General features: G+C 46.6%; 1 protein-coding gene across 3 annotated transcripts in view; it reads left to right on the forward strand.

The window, feature by feature from the left end:
* The window catches only part of GALNT16 (polypeptide N-acetylgalactosaminyltransferase 16), a 101977-nt gene that overhangs the window by 50222 nt on the left and 30130 nt on the right, over positions 1-21625 (forward strand). For all 3 annotated transcript variants that reach the window (XM_081513536.1, XM_081513535.1, XM_081513537.1), the window contains exon 3: positions 19402-19559. In XM_081513536.1, coding sequence (XP_081369662.1) covers positions 19402-19559 — 158 coding nt within the window. The remainder of the gene's footprint in view (positions 1-19401; positions 19560-21625) is intronic.

Genomic DNA, 21625 nt, shown 5'->3' on the forward strand with positions numbered 1-21625 from the left:
TGTCATGAACATCTTTAGGCCATAATTTGTCTATAATTAATAATATGATGCTAGTAAAGTAATGCTCAAAATTCTCCAAGCCAGGCTTCAGCAATACGTGAATCGTGAACTTCCAGATGTTCAAGCTGGTTTTAGAAAAGGCAGAGGAACCAAAGATCAAATTGCCAATACCCACTGGATCATCAAAAAAGCAAGAGAGTTCCAGAAAAACATCTATTTCTGCTTTATTGACTATGCCAAAGCCTTTGACTGTGTGAATCACAATAAACTGTGGAAAATTCTGAAAGAGATGGGAATACCAGACCATCTGACCTGTCTCTTGAGAAACCTGTATGCAGGTCAGGAAGCAACAGTTAGAACTGGACATGGAACAACAGACTGGTTCCAAATAGGAAAAGGAGTACGTCAAGGCTGTATATTGTCACCCTGCTTATTTAACTTATATGCAGAGTACATCATGAGAAACGCTGGGCTGGAAGAAACACAAGCTGGAATCAAGATTGCCGGGAGAAATATCAATAACCTCAGATATGCGAATGACACCACCCTTATGGCAGAAAGTGAAGAACTAAAGAGCCTCTTGATGAAGGTGAAAGAGGAGAGTGAAAAAGTTGGCTTAAAACTCAACATTCAGAAAACGAAGATCACGGCATCCGCTCCCATCACTTCATGGCAGATAGATGAGCAAACAGTGGAAACAGTGTCAGACTTTATTTTTCTGGGCTCCAGAATCACTGCTGATGGTGACTGCAGCCATGAAATTAAAAGACGCTTACTCCTTGGAAGGAAGGTTATGGCCAACCTAGACAGCATATTAAAAAGCAGAGACATTACTTTGCCAACAAAAGTCCGTCTAATCAAGGCTCTGGTTTTTCCAGTGGTCATGTATGGATGTGAGAGTTGGATGGTGAAGAAAGCTGAGCGCCGCAGAATTGATGCTTTTGAGCTGTGATGTTGGAGAAGACTCTTGAGAGTCCCTTGGACTGCAAGGAGATCCAATCAATCCATCCTAAAAGAGATCAATCCTGGGTGTTCATTGGAAGGACTGATGTTGAAGCTGCAAGTCCAATACTTTGGCCACCTCATGCGAAGAGTTGACTCATTGGAAAAGACCCTAATGCTGGGTCGGATTGGGGGCAGGAAGAGAAGGGGATGACAGAGGATGAGATGGTTGGATGGCATCACCAACTCGATGGACATGGGTTTGGGTGGACTCTGGGAGTTGGTGATGGACAGAGAGGCCTGGCGTGCTGCAATTCATGGGGTCGCAAAGAGTCGGACACAACTGAGCGACTGATGTGAACTGAACTGAATAATATGATTGGAGCTTCCCAGGTGGCATTAATGGTAAAGAACCTGCCTGCCAATGCAGGGGACATAAGAGACACAGGTTCAATCTCTGGGCTGGGAAGGTACCCTGGACAAGCTCATGGCAATCCACTTTAGTATTCTTGCCTGGAGAATCCCATGGACAAAAGAGCCTGACAGGTTACAATCCATAGGGTCACAAAGAATTGGACATGACTAGAGCGACTTAGCACACACGCATGCAATTATATGATTGAAATAGGAATATGAGACGAGAAGGCATATTTATACATCACTCCCTTCTTCCAAAGGTTAAATTTAAATATTCTGAATATATGGGAGATTTGGAGCCCATTTGGTACCCTGCCATGACTCGGGGAAGATAATGGACAGAATAAAATAGAAAAGGCCATGTGCCAAAAGATATAGCACTAAAAACGTACTGCTGGACTGTTTTCTAAAAGGGTGCTAATTTAATAACTTTCAGGAGACTTAAAAACAATTTAATATGAGTCAAAGATATTAGTCAAGGAAGAAAAGCACTGTCCATCATAAACCCACCATAATGTCATTTTCCACAAATGACTCTCAAACCACAATAAAACAAACATTTCTGTTCCTCTTGGACCCAAACTAGGCCGATCTGCCTGCTTCATGCACTTGACAGAAGTTACCAGTGATGGTCTCAGGTGAACTTGCTTCCTCCAGCTTCTCCATTCTAGACAGCCTTTGTATTCTTACCTCTTGTCCAAACTCAAGGCCCCAGAAGGAGCAAGGACAATTTTGGTGACACTCAATCAGAGTTGCTGGTCATTCCTCCAGCTCCCATGGAACTGGGGTCTCTGGGACACAATGTGCACCTTCCTCACGTGACAAACACCCCCTGAGCACCTACTGTGTATCAAGGTCACATAAGAAGACGCTCTTGGCTCTTTAAAGGTTCTCTACAATCTGCAATAAATATGTCTTGAAGAATGATGAGGTGAATGGATATAGTTATAGTTCGTTTAATGTTCAAGGTGGAAGACGCCTCGGGGTCCATCTTGCTCAACACCCCTGCTTTTATACAATCATTTAGTGAGGGCCTCCCATGGCCCAGATGTGATGATTGTATTTAACACACTTGATACTTCTGGGTGGTAGGTATCATCACCTTCTTTCTGCAGCTGTGGAAACTGCTGTACTCAGAGGTTAACCCAGGCTCTGCAGAGTGGCTTGTGGGCTAGCCTGAGAAACTCGACCCACAGCTCTTCACAGCCCTCCTTGGCTTGCCTGCCCCTTTCAACCAAGTTACTAAGTTAAACACTCAACACCAGACACTTTTTTTTTTTTATGTCTCTGCTGGGTCTTCATTGCTACACAAGGGCTTTCTCTAGTTGTGGCCAAGCAGGATATTCTCTCGAGTTGCAGTGCATGGGCTTCTCATTTGTTGGCTTTTGTTGTGGAGAATGGGCTCTAGAGCTTGGCCTCAGTAGTTGTGGCGCATGGGCTTAGTTGCCCCATGGTATATGGGGCTCTGCCCAAACCAGGGATCGAACCCACGTCTCCTGCATTGTAGGCAGATTCTTCACCGCTGAGCCATCTGGGAAGCCCTTTGAAAGACTAAAAAAGCATAAAATGAACAGAATGAACAAAAAGGAAATGACACCAGTTGCCCGTGAACCTGAGGACCAATCTCTTCAGAGTGTACTTTCAGGGTTGGTTCCTTGAGTACAGTTGAGGTTAATGGCCTTGACCAGGGTTTGGCTTCTTAGCGTTTTCCCTACATCCCATTTTTAGTTGTTAGAATCTCACTTTGGGAAGAAATCAAGCTGGATCTGAAGCATCATCTGAATGCTGAATTCACCTGCAACAGCCACCCGTCCCTCACCTTTTGTACTGTCTCCATCTGGCTGTTGATTTGTTTCCTTCAATATCCTTTGTAATAAACTGGTAATCTAATGAATTCGATGAACTGCTCTAGCAAATTAATTGAACCCAGTGAGGGGGTTGTAGGAACTTGTGGTTTTTAGCCAGTAGGTCAGAGGCACAAGTAACAGTCTGGGCTTGCAATTGTGTCTGAAGTGGAAGGCAGTCTTGTGGCACTGAGCCCTCAACCTGTGGAATCTGATACCACCTCTAGGTAGATGGTGTCAGGATTGAGTTGAATGTTAGGACACCCAGCTGGTGTCCAAGAATTGCTCATTGGTGGTTTGGGGAAAACGCCCTACACCTTGGAATTGGGTCCCAGAATCCTTCATCTTTCTTTTATTTCAAGGGTCTCAGCTGAGAACTCAGAAGGATAGAAGAAAATTACTTTTCCTCCCTTAAACTTCCCTTCCCCTCCTCTCCATCTGAAACTTCTGCCCCCAAATTGTTACAGCTGAGGAAGGGCTTACTTTTCACCAATTTATTTATTCTGAAATTCACTCTGAAGATGTTTATGTTGATGATGACAGTAATTAGCTCAACTCTTTTAGGTAGAGGATTAAGGTTCATCTGGCTTTTAAAATTAATTTTATTGTAAAAGAATAAATACTTTTGTATTTATTTGTATAAAGGAAAAGGTAAAATTCCTTAGTTTTCCAGCCCACTCTTGGAAGTGCGCTTGCTGGAATGACCACTATTTAGCACTCTACCATAGTGGTGGTTTAGTCTCTAAGTTGTGTCCAACCCTTGTGATCCCATGGTCTGTAGCCTGCCAGGCTTCTCTGTCGATGGGATTTTCCAGGCAGAAATACTGGAGTGGGATACAGAGTGAAGTAAGCCAGAAAGAAAAACACCAATACAGTACACTAACGCATATATATGGAATTTAGAAAGATGGTAACGATAACCCTGTATGCGAGACAGCAAAAGAGATACAGATGTATAGAACAGTCTTTTGGACTCTATGGGAGAGGGCGAGGGAGGGATGATATGGGAGAATGGCACTGAAGCATGTAAATTATCATATGTGAAACGAATCGCCAGTCCAGGTTCAATGCATGACACAGGGTGCTCAGGGCTGGTGCACTGGGATGACCCAGAGGGATGGGATGGGAAGGGAGGTGGGAGGGGGGTTCTGGAAGGGGAACACGTGTACACCCATGGCGGATTCATGTCAATGTATGGCAAAACCAATACAATATTGTAAAGTAAAAAAAAAAAAAAAAAGAGAATACTGGAGTGCGTTGCCATTTCCTTCTCCAGGGGATCTTCCTGACCCAGGAATCGAACTCAAGTCTCCTGCATTGCAGGCAGATTCTTTACCAACTGAGCTATGAGGGAAGCCTGACACTCTACTATATATTTTTGCAAATAAATCTATGCATTTATATATGCATATATTTATGAACTCTTTATACAAAATGAATCACAATATTCATACATAACTTATTCCTCCTAACATTTATTTAGAATTCTATGGTAAGAATAAACTGTAATTTATTTAATCAGTCCTCTACTGATGGGCATTTGAATTATTTGCAGTATTTTAAATAAATGTTACTGTAATTAAGGTACTTGTACATTTCAAATACTCATGTGAGTTTAATTATAGAGTTAATATCTAGAAATGTAAGGTGATCATATAATCTGTCACATAAACTAAGACAAATTCTAAATCAGAGGGGCTCCTGAGAGTACAGAAATACACTGGGACAGTCTCAGGAAAATTAGGTATATGTTTATATAAATTTGAAACTTCTACTGAGTCAAATGGCATTAATAGCACTTAAAATGCTGGTGTTGGAACTTCCCTGGTAGTCCAGTGGTTAAGAATCCACCTTGCAATGCGGGGGATGTGGGTCGAATCCCTGGTCAGGGAACTAAGACCCCACATGCTGTGGGACAACTAAGCCCTCAAGCCACAACTACTGAGCTTGTGTGCTCTGGAGCCTGTGAACGACAACTGGGAAGCCAGAGTGCTGCAACTAAGGCCTAACGCAGCCAAATAAGTAAATATTTTTTTTAAATGCTGATGTTGTCAGCCTTGGTCATACCGGTTGATAATCCACCAACATATAAGGGCTCCTATTTCTTCAAGCTTTCAAAATATATTATAGTAATAATTATCTTGGAATTTACTAAATTTCCACAAACTGGAATCAAGATTGCCAGGAGAAATATCAATAACCTCAGATACTCAGATGACACCATCCTTATGGCAGAAAGCAAAGAAGAACTAAAGAGGCTCTTGATGAAAGTGAAAGAAGAGAGTGAAAAAGCTGGTTTAAAACTCAACACTCAAAAAACTAAGATCATGGCATCCAGTCCCATCACTTCATGGCAAATAGATGGGGAAACAATGGAAATAGTGAGAGACTATTTTTTTAGGCTTCAAAATCACTGCAGATGGTGACTGTAGCCATGAAATTAAAAGACACTTGCTCCTTGGAAGAAAAGTTATGACTAACCTAGACAACATATTAAAAAGCAGAGACATTACTTTGCTGACTAAGGTCTGTCTAGTCAAAGCTACTGGTTTTTCCAGTAGTCACATATGGTTGTGAAAGTTGGACTATAAAGAAAGCTGAGTGCCAAAGAATTGATGCTTTTGAACTGTGGTGTTGGAGGAGACTCTTGAGAGTCCCTTGGACTGCAAGGAGATCCAACCAGTCCATCCTAAAGGAGATCAGTCCTGGGTGTTCATTGGAAGGACTGATGTTGAAGCTGAAACGCCAATACTTTGGCCACCTGATGTGAAGAGCTGACTCATTGCAAAAGACCCTGATGCTGGGAAAGATTGAAGGCAGGAGGAGAAGAGGACAACAGAGGATGAGATGGATGGATGGCATCACCGACGCGATGGACATGAGTTTGAGCAAGCTTCAGGAGTTGGTGATGGACAGGGAAGAAGTCCATGGGGTCACAAATAGTCAGACAGGACTGAGTGACTGAACTGACTTACTAAATTAGCAATAAGTTGTATCTTGTTTTAACTTGTATTTACTTAATAATCAATGACATTGAACATCTGTCATTTATTGTTGATCATTTGTATGTAATATTTCTACAAACTACTTGTTGACACCTTTTATGTCTGTTGTTGTTCAGTCGCTAAGTCATGTCTGACTGTTTGTGACCACGTGGACTGCAGCACGCTAGGCTCCCCTGCCATTCATTGTCTTCCAGAGTCTGCTCAAATTCATGTCCATTGAGTCAGTGTTGTCATCTAACCATCTCATCCTCTGCCACCCCCTTCTCCTTTTGCCTTCAGTCTTTCCCAGCCTCAGGATCTTTTCCAATGAGTAAGCGCTTCACATCAGGTGGCCAAAGTATTGGAGCTTCAGCTTCAGCATCAGTTCTTTCAGTGAATATTCAGGGTGGATTTCCTTTAGGATTGACTGGTTTGATCTCCTTGCAGTCCAAGGGACTCTCAAGAGTCTTCTCCAGTACCACAATTTGAAGGCATCAGTTCTTCATCATTCATCCTTCTTTATGGTCCAACTGTCACATCCATACATGACTGCGGGAGAAACCATAGCTTTGATTATATGGACCTTTGTCAGCAATGTGGTGTCTCTGCTTTTTAATATACTGCTTAGTTTTGTCATAGCTTTCCTTCCAAGGCATCTTTTAATTTCATGGTATAGTTACCATGATTTTGGAGCCTGAGAAAATAAAGTCTATCACTGCTTCCACTTTTCCCCCTTCTATTTGGCATGAAGTGATGGGACCGGATGCCTTGATCTTAGTTTTCTGAGTGTTGAGTTTTAAGCTAGCTTTTTCTCTCTCCTCTTTCACCCTCATCAAGAGGCTCTTTAGTTCCTCTTCACTTTCTGCCATTAGAGTGGTGTCGTCTGCATATCTGAAATTCTTGAAATTTTTCCTGGCAATCTTAATTCCAGCTTATGATTCATCCAGCCCAGCATTTCACATGATGTACATATAAGTTAAATAAGCAGGGTGGTAATTTACAGCCATGTATACAACCTTTTATGTCTGCATTTCTTTTTTTTTTTTTAATTTATAAGAAATTGAGGCCTGGTAATTAGGTGGCGTCTTTTAAAAAATTATTAATGTATTTATGACTGTTTTGAGTCTTCATTACTGTGCATAGGCTCTTTCTAGTTGCAGTGATCAGGGGCTACTCTCTAGTTGTGGTGCACAGGATTCTCATTGCAGAGGCTTCTCTTGCTTCAGAGCACGGGCTCTAGGGTGCGGGCTCAGTAATTGAGGTGCACAGGCTTAGTTTCCCCCTGGCATGTGGGGTCTTACTTCCCATACCAAGGATTGAACCCGTGTCTTCTGCATTGGCACGTAGATTCTTAACCACTGAACCACCAAGGAAGTTCCCTATATTCTTTTTAATATTCTTTTCCATTATAGTTTATCCCAGTACGTTGAAGGTAGTTCCCTGTGCTATACTGTAGGACCTTGTGCATCCATTCTGTGTAATAGTTTGCATCTACTAACCCCAAACTCTTAGTTCATCCCTCCCCGACTCAGCCCACCTTGGCAACCACAAGTCTGTTTTCTGCCTCTATGTGTCTGTTTCTGTTTTGTAGACAGGTTCATTTGTGTCATATTTTACATTCCACATATAGGTGATATCATATGGTATTTGTCTTTCTCTTTCTGACTTAGTATGATAATCTCTAGGTCTATCCATGTTGCTGCAAATCATGTTATTTCATTCTTTTTTATGTCTGAATAATATTCCATTGTATATATGTGCCACATCTTTATCCATTCATCTGTTGATGGATATTTAGGTTGTTTCCATGTCTTGGCTATTGTAAATAGTGCTGCTATGAACATAGTGGTGCACATATCTTTTTGAGTTATAGTTTTATCTGGATATGTGCCCAGGAGGGGGATTGCTGGGTCATATGGTATTAATAGTTTTATTTTTAGTTTTTTTTGAGGTACCTCCTGAGAGACTGTCACTCACTCAGTCACTCCCTACTGTTTTCCGTAGTGACTGCACCAACTTACATTCCCACCAACAGTATAGGAGGGTTCCCTTTTCTCTACATCCTCTTCACCATTTGTAGTTTGTAGTATGTCTACATTTCTTGTGAACTGTTGGCTCTTTGATTCATAAGAGCTCTTTGTATATTAAAGAAGTTAGTTCTTTGTTTGGCATATATTTGGCTAATTTACTTTTTTCCCAGTGTGATATTTGTATCTTGACTTTCTGGTATTTCTAGCTTTAAAAGTCTTTATGTAGTTTTTAAAATAACATTTGAATTTTATGTTCAAGACTGCCAAAAAATAGAATAAAAAGTAAGTAATTTTCTCTTTCTACTTCTCAGTTTCTTTTTTAAATTAAAAACTTTTGAGCCACCTAGAATTAATTTTGGTTTCGGAAATGCATTCAGCTTTCTTTGTTTCTGTATTGTCTAGTTACATTGCTAACATCATTCACTGAATAGCAAGCACATCCTTCCCCTTCCCCCTGCCATTTGAAATGCAACTGTATCTTATGACAACCCTTCATATTTACTTGGATCTGTTTCTGATCTCTCCATTTTCTTTTACTGATCCGTTTGCTATTATGCCAGTAGTATCTTGCCATACAAAATCTACAGTCTTTGATATGTCTTAATATCTGGTAGGTCTATTTCTCTATCTTTATTTTTTTTCAGATTTTCACTGCTTGTTCACTCATGTTTAAACTCTCCTAGCTGAATCCTTACCGCCCCCCTACCCCCAACACAGTTGTTATTTGCTGTTTAGTCAGATTGCCCTGAGTTTGTAGATTAAGTCAGGGAAAATTTGTATCTTAATATCACTGAAGCTTTTTCAAGAACGAACTACATTTTCTATTTAAGATTCTGTTTAGCCACAGGGTGGACATCTAGGAAAACATGGATGGCATATATAGTAAGTGGCTTATTTAGATTGCATGAGATGGTTGTTCATTGTTGCTCATTAACAATGTGTGGTTTGGTGCACTGTGCAGAACTGTAATGAATACGGTGCATAAGACCGCATTGCCCTGGATCCCAACACATGCATCTGTGATCAGATGATCTGTGTCTCTGATTTCTCACTGAATAAAACTGCATCTTCAGCGTATCCCAGAAGTCATCAAAATGTCTCTATTCATTAAAAAATATTACTACTAACCCTGTTTCCAGATTTTACAACCATTTAGTATATTGTACTTAGATAAAATGCTGGGCTGCGGAGGAGCACCAGTCTTGGGGTGTGGTCCTGCTGAGGGGACAAGTTGTACCCACCCTAGCAGTGGCCCTTGAAGAAAGTCACCCAGGAGGCAGGCTGCTTTTTCCAGTTCCCCTTCCCTGCCTCCTTTTTGTTTAACCTGATTTTAAAAGTCTGTCTCTGTCCTGCTTTCTCCTATTGATGGGTCTAACCTAATTGTTTAATCACATTAGTCATGAACAACAGGTAATTTATTTCTGAACTTGACCCACAATGCCAGTAATGTACTGCCTCAGCCACTATTCTAATTTGGCTCTCTGTGCTGAAAGGTGTCTCCAACTGAGGTGCCCAGCCCGTGATCAGGGCCCTGCTAAGTGCTAATGGGTAGAATTTGATCCTGGCCCAGCTGGTCCCAATCTCAGTGGAGGCTATTGTCACCCTCAAAGTCGTCATACTCGATGTGTTCTGTTTGTGACCGCATGGACTGTAGCCCACCAGGCTTCTCTGTCCATGTGATTTCCCAGGCAAGAATACTGCAGTGAGTTGCCATTTTCTTCTCCAGGGAACTTCCCAACCCAGGGATGGAACCCAAGTCTCCTGCATTGCAGGCAGATTCTTTATCACCTGAGCCACCAGGGAAGCCCCATTACATGACCCATTATTGTTTTTATTTTTCCAATTAATATCTGACAAGTTCAAGTTCAATAGATTCTGAGTATAAAACACTGGAAATGCAATAACTTACAAACAGTGACATACTACCCTTGCGTTACTAGAGCAGAATGAGGTGGGGACCCGCACCGCATGTTGGCGGGGAAGGTATGTGCTGGGCCTGGGGAGACCCGAGAGCTGTCACAGCAGTTCTTTTTGCTGGCTTCCTTGCTCTCAGCCGCAGAGCGTGGCAGTGTTGTTTGGAGGATTGATACAATCCAGCAGACGAGAACCTGAATGGAAATCAGCTCTGTCCCCCTTGAACTGTGACTGCATCTGAAGTCCATCAAGACCCTGAGGGTGTCCCTGGCTGGAAAGACCAAGGAGAGCCTGAGCTGACCTGAGGAAATCTGGTTATGTGCTATTTAGGTCTGAGTAATACAAGCTCTTCTACTTCTCATTTTTTCCGTGTTCTTTCTAGCCCTGAGCAAAGAAATGTTTCCATCCTCATGTCAGGCCAAGAGCTGACAGCACTGGGCAGGTCCCCATTAGAGCCATGAACTGAACCCTGAGCCCAGGAGGGAGGCTGCCTCGAGCCTGTGCTTGTCAGGGCCTGTTTGTGGTCCCGGCACTGAAAGCCAGCTTGCTTGGGAGCTGAGGGACTCAAAGTCAGAAGGCAGGTGCCAAGCTCATCTGGCCCCGGAGTAGTCTGAAGGCACACCGAGGAAGCTTTGTCCTTAGGCTCTGTAGCCAGACAGCCTCAATTCTAGTCCCAGCCCAGCCACTCAGAAGCTGTGTGACCTTGGGCTGGTTATTTTACCTCTCTGGGCTTCAGTTTCCACCTCTGTAAAATAAGGATTAAAAAAACACCTATTTGGCAAGACTACTTGGAGATAGCTTCCAAGTCATTGTAGACCCTCAGTGAATAGACAGTATCAGCTCAGATTAGAAGAGACTTAATCTTTCCTCATACTCTGCAGCAGTTGTGGCTGGGAGGGTCAGCCAGAGTTCTGGTGCCCCTTACAGATCCAAGAACGCTCTACTCAAGCTGGGTAAGCTGATAAGCAGGTGGAAACTGAGCTATTACAGCACACATCCCTGGCATGGACCACCCTCAGAATCCCTCCATCCCTAGATGGCCTCTGGGCTGAGCAGAGAGTGGGAAATGAGACCCAGAGAGCTTGATTGGGACTGGCATCTTCCTGGATCTGGAACAGTGGACCTGGTGCCCTGTCCCAGCCTTGAATGGAGGACCCTAGTTGGGAATGAGGAATGTGCCCCCCCTCTTTCTTGGTGAGACCACTGATGTCATAAAGCTGTGCAGTTATTAGCACCTTGGAGAAGTCAGATCATGGTGGGAAATCTAACTGAAAGTTCAAGGTGGGCTTCCCAGGAAGCCCCTACCTTGGGCTCCTTGGTATGTAATTGAACTAGAACCTCCCAGGCCTGGAAGCATAAGTGTTACAAGGTGGCATTTCTAGAGTAACCTTGGAGGCTCTAGCTGAGCTGCATTTGGCTCTGCTGATGATGAAACTCTGGGTCAGTACAAATAGAGTCCAGAAAACCAGACTCATAGTGCTGTTCCTAGGAGGAGGTCAGGGGAGGTGGCTTAGGTCCCTCCTGACTCTTGGTCCTATGATTTCAGTAGCTTGTGACTAGCAGTTGCTCACCTCCCTGCATCCATTGGAAGCAGCAGCTCAGCCTTGGTGGCACATTGGAACACCTGGAGAGCCTTAAGAACCCCTGATGCTTGCCACTCACCTCCAGAGATTCTGATGTAGTTAGTCTTTGGTAGGACCTAGATGTCAGGATGTTAAAAATTTTCCCAGATGAAACTAATGTTTAGCCAGGGTTGAGAGCCACTGCTAAAAAGGCAGGTGAGCTAATGATAATTAATATATAATTTATGTGCCAGTTACTGTGCTAAACCCATTATCTACATTATCTCCTTTAATCCTCACCATAATCCCCATTTTCCAGATAAAGAAGCTTGCTCAGAAAGGCTAGGTGACTTTCCAAGGCCAGAGAGCAGTAAGCACTTGGCATTATATCCCAGGGCCATCAGATTTTGAAGCCCAGGCTGGTAACCCTATAATAAATAACTACTTTTGAAAAGGACATCCTAGGTAGCCCTAGTGGTAAAGAACTCGCCTGCAAATGCAAGAGACATAAGAGACACAGGGTCAATCGCTGGGTCAGGAAGATTCCCTGAATAAGGAAATGGCAACCCACTCCAGTATTCTTGCCTGGAGAATCCCATGGACAGAGGAGCCTGGCGGGCTACAGTCCACAGGGTCACACAGAGTCGGACATGACTTAGTAGGCATGCAATCTGAAAGGGAAGATGGGGACACGTCTGGGGCAGGCCCTCAGTAACCCAGGCAAATTTCCCCTGTGCCCAAGCTGAGATTGCCAGCCTGGTGCCGCCCTCAGCATCCTGTCTGGTTGAGCAGGAGCACTGGCAGTCCAAGTGGAGCTGGCTACTTCCCCAGAACCCAGCAGCATGCGGAGACACTTAGGGGACCCGCCTTTTCATTTGGGAGAGGTGGAACCCAAGACCGTGTTCTCAGAGATGGTGACTCACGCACTGTTTCCCAGCTCTCCTAATGAATGGCAGTCTTTTAACGTGAGACACAGCATCAGATGAGATTTTTGTTCCCAGGGCAGTCGGGAGTGGTTGGGAATTATATTTTGTTCACCAGGTGTTTGGGGTTTAAAGCAGCCTCAAGGGGGGAAAAAAAAAGTCAGGAGTCATCCATTAAAAAGCACCAGAGTCTTTTTATTTGCAGTTCCAGTGAATTTAGTGAAAGGCAAACCCAGCAGGTACCTGTTTTACTGGTCATAAAAGGAAATTGGGCAGCAGTTATTCAAAAGGAGTTAGAGTTGTTTAAATCTAAAATTTAGGGATACGTGTATGTTTTAAAAGAAAATTTACAAGGCTTGGAGATTTGGGTTGAACTGTTTTTGATGAAAATGACATGGAAAATATTTTCCTTTCTTATTTTAAAACTTCCCCTTGGCTGTTTGTTTCCTAAATTTAGCGGTCAAGAAGAAATAAGCAAATCTAGGTGGAAAGAAAGAATAAACTAATGCAAAATCAGGCAGATTTTCAAAGTTTAATTGAGGGGACTGAAAATAGAAGTCTCCAAAAATGAGAAATAATCCTCCCCATTTCATAGAGCAGAGTCGTTCTTTCAGCTTAAACAATTTCAAGATATGATTGACCTTATCAGACATGGAAGTACTGGATTTGCCACTTCCTGAAAACACAGATTAGAGGGGAGGCTGTCCCTTAAACATCACCAAGAAGAGCAGGAGGAGGCTGTGGGAGGCTCATCAGGCTGTTACTCACTAATCTCCTCAACCCGTGTTCCTTACAGTGGCAGCTCAAGGGCCTCTTAAGTCATGGTCTAGATGGGAACTCCCCCCAACCCCCACCCTTCCTGAAGTCTGACCACAGCCCTGCCTCCTTGACAAAGCTACTAATGCCTGACCCAGCTCTGGGGTCAAGTCCCTGGGCCAGATTGCAGAGACTAGCTTGAAAATCTTGAAATGGATGGCTTTCACCCAAACTGTGTCATTGTCACTGGTGGCTCATTTGTTGGGTTTTGTTTTTGACTTTTGTTTCTTACTTTTGGAGAGTGGTTTTCTTTTCACTGAAAGGACCAAAGGACTGACATCTCTGAAGGTTTGTTTATGAGTGAATAGCCAACTCAAACTAGTTCAAAAGAAAAAAAAAATGTAGGTAGGTAGGTAGACAGATATAGAAAGATTAAAAAAAATAAAACAAAACTGAATTTGGATCAGAAATAATTGGCTTCAGGGACCCCAAAGAATATCATTGGAGCTCTTTCTTTCCATGTCTTGGGTCTGATTGATTGTTCTTGGTTTCATTCTCCAGATAAAATTTCTGTGGGAATAGCAATGAAACAGGTATATTATCATATGTGAAACAGAACACCATTCCAGGTTCGATGCATGAGACAAATGCTCAGAGCTGGGGCAATGGGATGACCCAGAGGAATGGGATGGGGAGGGAGGTGGGAGGGGGGTTCAGGATGGGGAACACATGGAAACCCATGGCTGATTCATGTCAATGTATGGCAAAAACCACTACAATATTGTAAAGTAATTAGCCCCCAACTAAAATAAATAAACTTATTTAAAAAAAAAAAAAAGATTTCTGTGGGCAGGAAGACTCCCACCTCCCAGGCTTAGCAGTGCTAGTGAAAAGAGTTCATTGTATAGAAAAGTCTCAGGGTGGATTCTGATTGTTGTTGTTGTTCAGTTGCTAAGTCATGTCCAAATCTTTGCAACCCCATGGGCTTCAGCACACCAATCTTCCCTGTCCTTCGTTATCTTCCGGAGTTTGCTCAAACTCAAGTCCATCGAGTCAGTGATGCCATCCAACCATCTCATCCTCTGCCGCCACTTTCTCCTCCTGTCTTCAATCTTTCCCAGCATCAGAGTCTTTTCCAATAAGCTGGTTTTTCGCATCATGTGGCCAAAGTATTGTAGTTTAAGCTTCAACATCAGTCCTTCCAATGAGTATTCAGGGTTGATTTCCTTTAGAATTGACTGGTTTGATCTTCTTGCAGTCCAAGGAACTCTCAAGAGTCTTCTCTAGCACCACAGTTCGAAAGCATCGATTCTTCGGCGCTCAGCCTTAATTCTGATCGGCCCAGATTAAGTCAAATGACTGTTCTGAACTAGTCCCCTGTGTCTGGGAGTGCAGTGACAAGGTCAGCTTAGCCTGGGTCTTGTGCCCACCCCATGGTGGTGACTGAGGTATTGGTCGGGTGGGAGGGAAGTGATTAGCAGCCCTGCCAATAGCATGTGAGTGAGGAGATCCCTAAAATGGGCAAAAACTACCCTGCCACCATCTTGGTCCATTTCAGTTCCAAGTGTGTTAGCTGAGTGTGGTGTGGGGGCAGGAGATGCTTGCGGTCATGAAAGCTCATCGCTCCATCACTCACATACTCATTAGCCATTGTCTTTGAGTCCCATTGGGTACTGTTCTGGGCTTCAGGATTGAGCATTAGATGAAACAGACAATCCCTGCCCTGGTGAAGGTTTTATTTTTGTGGGAAGAAGCAGTCAACAATATAGCATTGGTAAGCAAAATGCACGTAGAACATCCGATGGTGCTAAGCACTATAAGGAGAAACAGCAGGTGGAAGGATGGAAGGCAAGCGTGGGGCTGGGGTTTTACTGGTGGTGGTTGGGGAAGGCTCACCAAGGAGATGAGGTTTGAGCAGAGCTCTGCAGGGGGTGAAGGTGCAAGCTATGCAGACATCTGGGAGAAGAGCCTTCTGGAAAGAAGGCAGAATGAACAAAGGGGTGGAGGGGAAGGGTACTGGCAGACTCGGGGAACGTCAGGAGGCCAGTGTGACTGGAGCAGAGCCAGAGAGGGGCAACAGTAGAAGCTGAGGCCAACAAGGTGACAGGGCATCGGCTCGCAGAGCCTCCTGGGCCACTGTGAGCTCTGGGGCTCGTACCCAGGGAGGGTGAAAGCCACTGGAGGCCATGTGCTATGTCAGAGGACCCCATCGGTTCACTGTGGTTTTCTCACCAGATGATTTTAAGTAAGGTGAGAGCAGGGACACTATCTAGGTATCCATTCACTCATTCATTCATTTACTCACTCACTCATTCATCCTTTTATTCAGTAAACATCTGCTTAATACCTACTATGTGCCAGGTGCTAGGAGCTCACAACCTAGTGGAAAAGAAAGTGACATAAAGCAAGATGTCAGTGCCATGCAGTATAAGAATTCCACAGACAGCCCCTGTGCCCTCATCCAGAAAGGGCAGCAGTGCCAGTCCCATCCAGTGGCTCCAGCTGGACCAGAGTCCAGCATCTCAGGTCCCTGAGGCTGATCAAGATATAGCTCCTTATGGTCCCTCAGCCTAGAGCCAAAGGATGCTCTACCCCTCGCCAGTGTGCTTTCTAAGCAGTGTGGCTGGGAGAATAGGAGACCACAGCGCACTTCTTACCAGGGCCTGGTGCCCGCACCATCGTGGGACTCCTGCCCCAGCCGAGATGGGGTGGGTGAGGTCCCATGGCCAGTTCTCCAGCCGCCCGTGATCTAAGTTTGAGGGTGGAGGCTTCTTCATGATCCTGCATGGCCATGCCCTGTGTGGGATGGGAGAGGAGAGGTGGGTGATCTAGACCCCTAGATTTCTCTTCTGGGAGCTGTCCTTTTGATTCTTGCACAGTGTTAACACAAACTAGACTCTCAGTGAATAACCTGTTGCTTTAACACTAGTGGAATGTGCCTCAGCCACTGCCTGTGGGATCCAGGGCTGGGGTCTGCATCAGTCTGTGGAGCCTGGGGGTGGGAGGGCACCAGGGGTGACCCCTGGACTTACCACCGGGAGGACCCAGAGGGTGGGACTGCCCATGTCCACCTTAGGCAGCACAGGAGAAGCAGCTGCTCTGGGGAACTGGTGAAGAATTCATTTTGAGGCGTGGAGTTAGAGGTGGTCATGGCCTGGAAGTCTCAGGATCAAAGGCCAGGGTCAGGGGGAGAGGAGAGTTCAGGAGCTGCAGGGAAATGGGCTGTGGGGTGTGTGTGTGGACTGGTTAGATACCCAGTAGAAGAGCTCCGAGTGGTGACTGGGCTGAGGCCAGGGAGGGGCGGGATGGAGAGTTCCCATCTTACGCTTCCTCAGTCTCCCCCCACTTGGCTGACTCTGGGCCACTGAGGTTTCAGCTCCAGACCCTGTGGATGCTGGGTCAATGGGAAAGCAGAGCTGAGACCTCTGGAGAGAACAGGCCTGTGTTTCCTTGGTGCCATTCTTCACAAAGGTGTGTCATGGGTGAAGGGTCCAACCTCGGAGGAGGGTTGGACCATCAGAGGCTATGGTCTGAGGAAGGGACCAGTAGATGCATCTTTGAGGATGTCTAGTTCAGTTTTGAGGCCCCGAGAGGAACTTCTGTAAAGATGCTCTTCTACAACGTTCTCTGAGGCCCCAAGGAAGCTTTGAATGAGGCGAGGAAGGCAGGAGAGGACAGTGTCAGGAGCAATCCTTCTTTCTGGTACACAGCAGGTGCTCAGTGGAGCTTTTCTGAATAAATGGGTGGATGGATGAAGGAGTGCGTGGATTCAAGCATCCATAAAATGAATGAATGATTGGGTGATCTTTGGAACTTCCAGAAGTGTGTCCCAGTGCCCGGTGGATGGGTGGCTTTCGATTAATATCTTTTGGGTGATGGGTGAGTGTAGGATGAGGGCTTGGGGGTTTCCTGAGCCCACAGAGTGGCCATAAGTCCTAAATAAATAAGCATGGCATGGTTATTTCTCTCAGTTGACTTGCAGGATAATTCAGTAATATACTCTCCCTATGAGAGCTTCTGCAATTTTTTTTTTCTCATTTTAGCTCCTCTACCATCAACTGGAGGCTGATTTCCATTTCCCTGGCCCCCGGCTGAGTGGAAGTGGGGGGCAGAGTTAGCACTTGTTCTTTCCCCGGGGGGAAGGACACAAAAGAACCCTCATTCTCACTCTCACAGTTGACAGCTTGGGTCCTTCTAGCAATTCAAGGTTCAAGCCAGAACCTTCTCCCCCTCTCTCTCCTTCCCTCTTCCTCCTTCCTTCCCTCCTTCTCTCTTTCCTGAAATGGATTTTGAGTCCATGAGGACTCCACCCCATCTGCCTAGCCCCTGGCATGGCACCAAATCAGAACACCACAGAGCGGCTTCTACAGCCATTGTCACCATCTGAAGCATGTGTGTGGCACAAGGCTGGGCCCAGTGGACCCGAGGAAGTCTCCCTCACTGGTTCTGACCTCAGGGAGCTCAGGACTGGCTCCTAGGAGGCGGGAACACTACAGAGAGGCGGCCCTAAAAGAGGCAGGCACTCCCTGGAGCTCTAGGTTCTCAGGGGAACGTGGAGGCCCTGGGCTGCTGGTGGCTGTCCCCCAGCATCACCTAACACGTTGGTCTCCTCTCCGCAGGTCTAGCTGCCTTCCTGGGACCATCCCTCTAGAGACTAGGCCTGTGGCGGGATTCTCATGCAGGGGTTCTATCCCTGGACAACTCTTACTCACCTTCCTGCTGCCCCTGCGGGCCCACAGCTCCTGCCTGGGCTGCTGGTCAGGTGGAAGGGGTGGAGTCGAGGTGCACTCACAGTTGATGATATTTCTGGGCACTCTGGGGACAAGCCAGCCAGCAGTGTGGCTCAAATAATGAGATGTCAGGATCCATCTACCCATCCATTCATCTCAAATGTGTCCTTCCCCAGTGTCTTTCATGGGGGGACTTTGGGAGCACAGAACAGGATGAGGCTAAGAGGAAGGGGCTGGGCCATGGCAACTACCATCCATCACTTTCCAGCACTTAGCACCCGGGGCCCTGGAGGTCTGATGTGGGCCATTTCAGCAGCAAGCACGAATCCCAGAGAAGATGCTTTACTGTCGATGCATTGGCATCCTAGCAGCTCTGGCATCAGCCTGGGAGGGCCCACCTGTCCTCCCAGGTGGTCCTCTGGGCAGAACCTTGTCCAAGCTCTGGCTGTTTCACTGATCAGGCACCTCCTACATGCCTAGCCCCATACCAAGGAGACTGTCCATCTGACGGTTGTTTGGTGACCTCAAGCCTGGTTGGTGGTCCCCTCAGGTGGTCCCCTTATCTTGGGGGATCTGGTGCCCTCCAAAGTGTTACCATCTCCACATCCAGCAAAGAGCATTGGTCAAGAGTGTGGGCTTCCGAGTCAGAACGACCAGTTTGACTCCAGAAACCTGGGACTTACTAGCTCTGACCTTGAGCTTTTTTATTAATAGGCTTTTTTATTTTCTAATATTGATTTATTTATTATTTTTGGTTGCACTGGGTCTTCATTGCTGCACATGGGCTTTCTCTAATTGTGGCAAGTGGAGGCTATGCTTACTTGCAGTGCTGGGGCTTCTCATTTTAGTGGCTTCTCTTGTTGCTAGCGTGGGCTCTAGGTGCCCAAGCTTCAGTAGCTGCAGCACATGGACTCACTAGCTGTGGTGCACGGGCTTAGTTGATGCACAGCATGTGGGATCTTCCTGGACCAGGGATCGAACCTGTGTCCCCTGCATTGGCAGGCAAACTCTTAACTACTGGACCACTAAGGAAGTCCAACAGGCTTTACTTTTTAAGAGCAGTTTTAGGTACATAAAATTGAATGGAAAGTACAGAGTTCCCAGATACTCCCTGCCCCTACATATGGGAGTACTGTTTCAAGCCTCAGTTTCCTCATCTGTACAATGGGGGAAATAATGATCTCCTGCTCAGGTACAGATGAGGTGATACTTGGCTCCCGCCTTGTCATAAGTACCCATCACGCAGTGGCTCCTTTGTCCTCTTGCCTGTGGCCCTTCTTATGCTGACCTTTGTCTCAGGTGACAGGAACGCCCTCCAGAGGCTTTGATGAGAAGGCGTACCTGGCAGCCAAGCAGCTGAAGCCTGGAGAGGACCCCTACAGGCAGCACGCCTTCAATCAGCTGGAGAGCGACAAGCTGAGCCCTGACCGGCCCATCCGGGACACCCGCCATTACAGGTGTGGCCTCTGTTGTGCTGGTGGAGAAAGAAAGATGGAGGGAAGGGCCGACCCCAGTTGCCTTTTCTTTCAGTCACGTGAGTTTAAGAAATGAGGACAATTTCCTCTGACTCAGTCCAGGTACTGAGATAGGCAAACCCTTCCTATCTGTCGTTTTCCTGGCTCCTCTTAGTTTCATTGACCTCGTGAGGGTCTGAGAGGCCCAAGGAGACCTCCTGGCCAGGCCACAGAGGCCCCTCAGTACCTCAGTCCGGAGTCCAAGCGAGAGTGACCATCGGGGAGACCAGGGGGAGGTTTTTCCGCAGGGGGTGGGTGAGCCTGGCGTTCCTGGTGCCTGGCTGGTGGTGCCCACGGGGCCACCAGCCCCGCCTGCCCTGTGCAAACAGTAGAGTGCTGTGCTCTGCCCCCACTGGCATCCATTTCCTTCCTCTCTGCCTGCCCCACGGCCTCCCACCCTTCCTCAGCAACTCCCAGAAATGCTGCCTGGTCTTGCTCTTTGTTCTCCTGGCGTGCTAGGTGGGAGAGGCCCTAGACCAGGACCCCAGGGCCTGGAGGCTCCGCTGACCCAAATCTGAGCATTGAGGGGTTGGCCTGGATCCCCTCTGCCCTCCCCCCATCCTCCCCTACTCTGAACTTTCTCAGATGTTCACCAGGAAACTTAAAGGCGGAATTCCTCTTGGGGCTACACACATTTTAAAACGAGACTCTTCAAATCCAGGCCAGTGGTGGTTGGTGAGGAAGGCCTTTCCTTTTGCCCTGGTGCTTCTGCCCAGGCTTCTCAGAAGCCTGAGATGGATCAGGGGGTGCATGCGTGTGTGTGTGTGTGCGCGTGTGTGTGTTTGCACACGCATGTCTGTAGGGACAGCAAAGAAGGTGTTGGCGGTGGTGGGCAGGGCCTCCCCTGGCGGAGCCCGGGGTGCGGGGTGAGCCACACTCTTCCCCTTCCAGGCCGCAGCTCCTGTTGGATCTGAGACTGTCAGGCCAGGTCCTGATGCAGCCCTCAATCCAGGGAGCCCCCTTGAGGGAGGTCTCCAAAGACACCTAAACTATGTGAGACAGACCTACCCGCATTGCAGAGAAGACCCCACCAGCCCCAAAGTCAAAGCACAGACATGAGACAAATCTTTTCAGAGGCTCCTGGTCCCTGAGAGCCATACATTCCTATCAACACAGATACAAATTCCAGAGAAATGCATGATGGAGAGGGTTGAAGGGGGTGGGTGGGAAAAGGTCAACTCCACTATCCAGATGGGGTGTGGGCAGGTTGGCCACCTTCAGGGCATCATTGTGGCATCACTGTCCACATTCCCTCCTTCCTGGGCACTTAGGGTTTGGAGATAGAGAACTAGAGCCCTAGAGGTCAGTGCAGGGGGCTGACCCCTTCTTCCAGGGGTCCCCATCTCAGCAGACCAAGCCCCCTCCAGCCCCCAAATCCACAAGCCTCTGGGAGGAGAGGCACTTGGAACGCCTGGCTTCCCGGGCAGAGGTGAACTTCTCCACCCCTCCTCCTCCCCCACACCCTCTCTCAAGGATAATTATTTTAAGGCCTGTCATGATTTCTCCTGTGGGGGTCCCAGGCTAGTGGAACTCCTGCCTGTCTGACCCTGTCTGCTCTGCTGGACAGGAAATGGGCCTGGGAATTCGGCCGTAAGCCGCTGTCAGTGGAATGAATGCCGTAATGAAAAAATGGTCGCGGCTGGAATAGTCAGGGAGCAATTGTAATAAAGAAGATTGCGACGAAAACCAGCTCTGTGGCTGCCTTCCCGCCAGCCCCAGGAGCACGAGTAAATGCATTCACAGAAGCATTCTCAGAAATGACAGCGGTGAAGGCTGGCGGGGATGGATTGTTTTAATTCCCTTTCCAGAGGACAGGGGAGCCACGGGGCCCAAAATGTGGTGTCTGGAGAAGGTGGGAGCACAGAGCTGCCGGGGGAGGGAGTGGGCTGGGGGGAAGTGCCTTTGGTGTCTCCTCAGAGACTTCAGTTTTCCCCCCAGGTACCCCAGGGCCCATGAAAAGAGTAAGGGTGCCCTATCTGCTGTCGCCAGCCAGGCTGTTCACGTTGGCA

Source organism: Giraffa tippelskirchi, chromosome 7 (genome assembly GCF_054371585.1).
Source record: "Giraffa tippelskirchi isolate mGirTip1 chromosome 7, T2T-mGirTip1v1.2.pri, whole genome shotgun sequence".
NCBI lineage: Eukaryota > Metazoa > Chordata > Mammalia > Artiodactyla > Giraffidae > Giraffa > Giraffa tippelskirchi.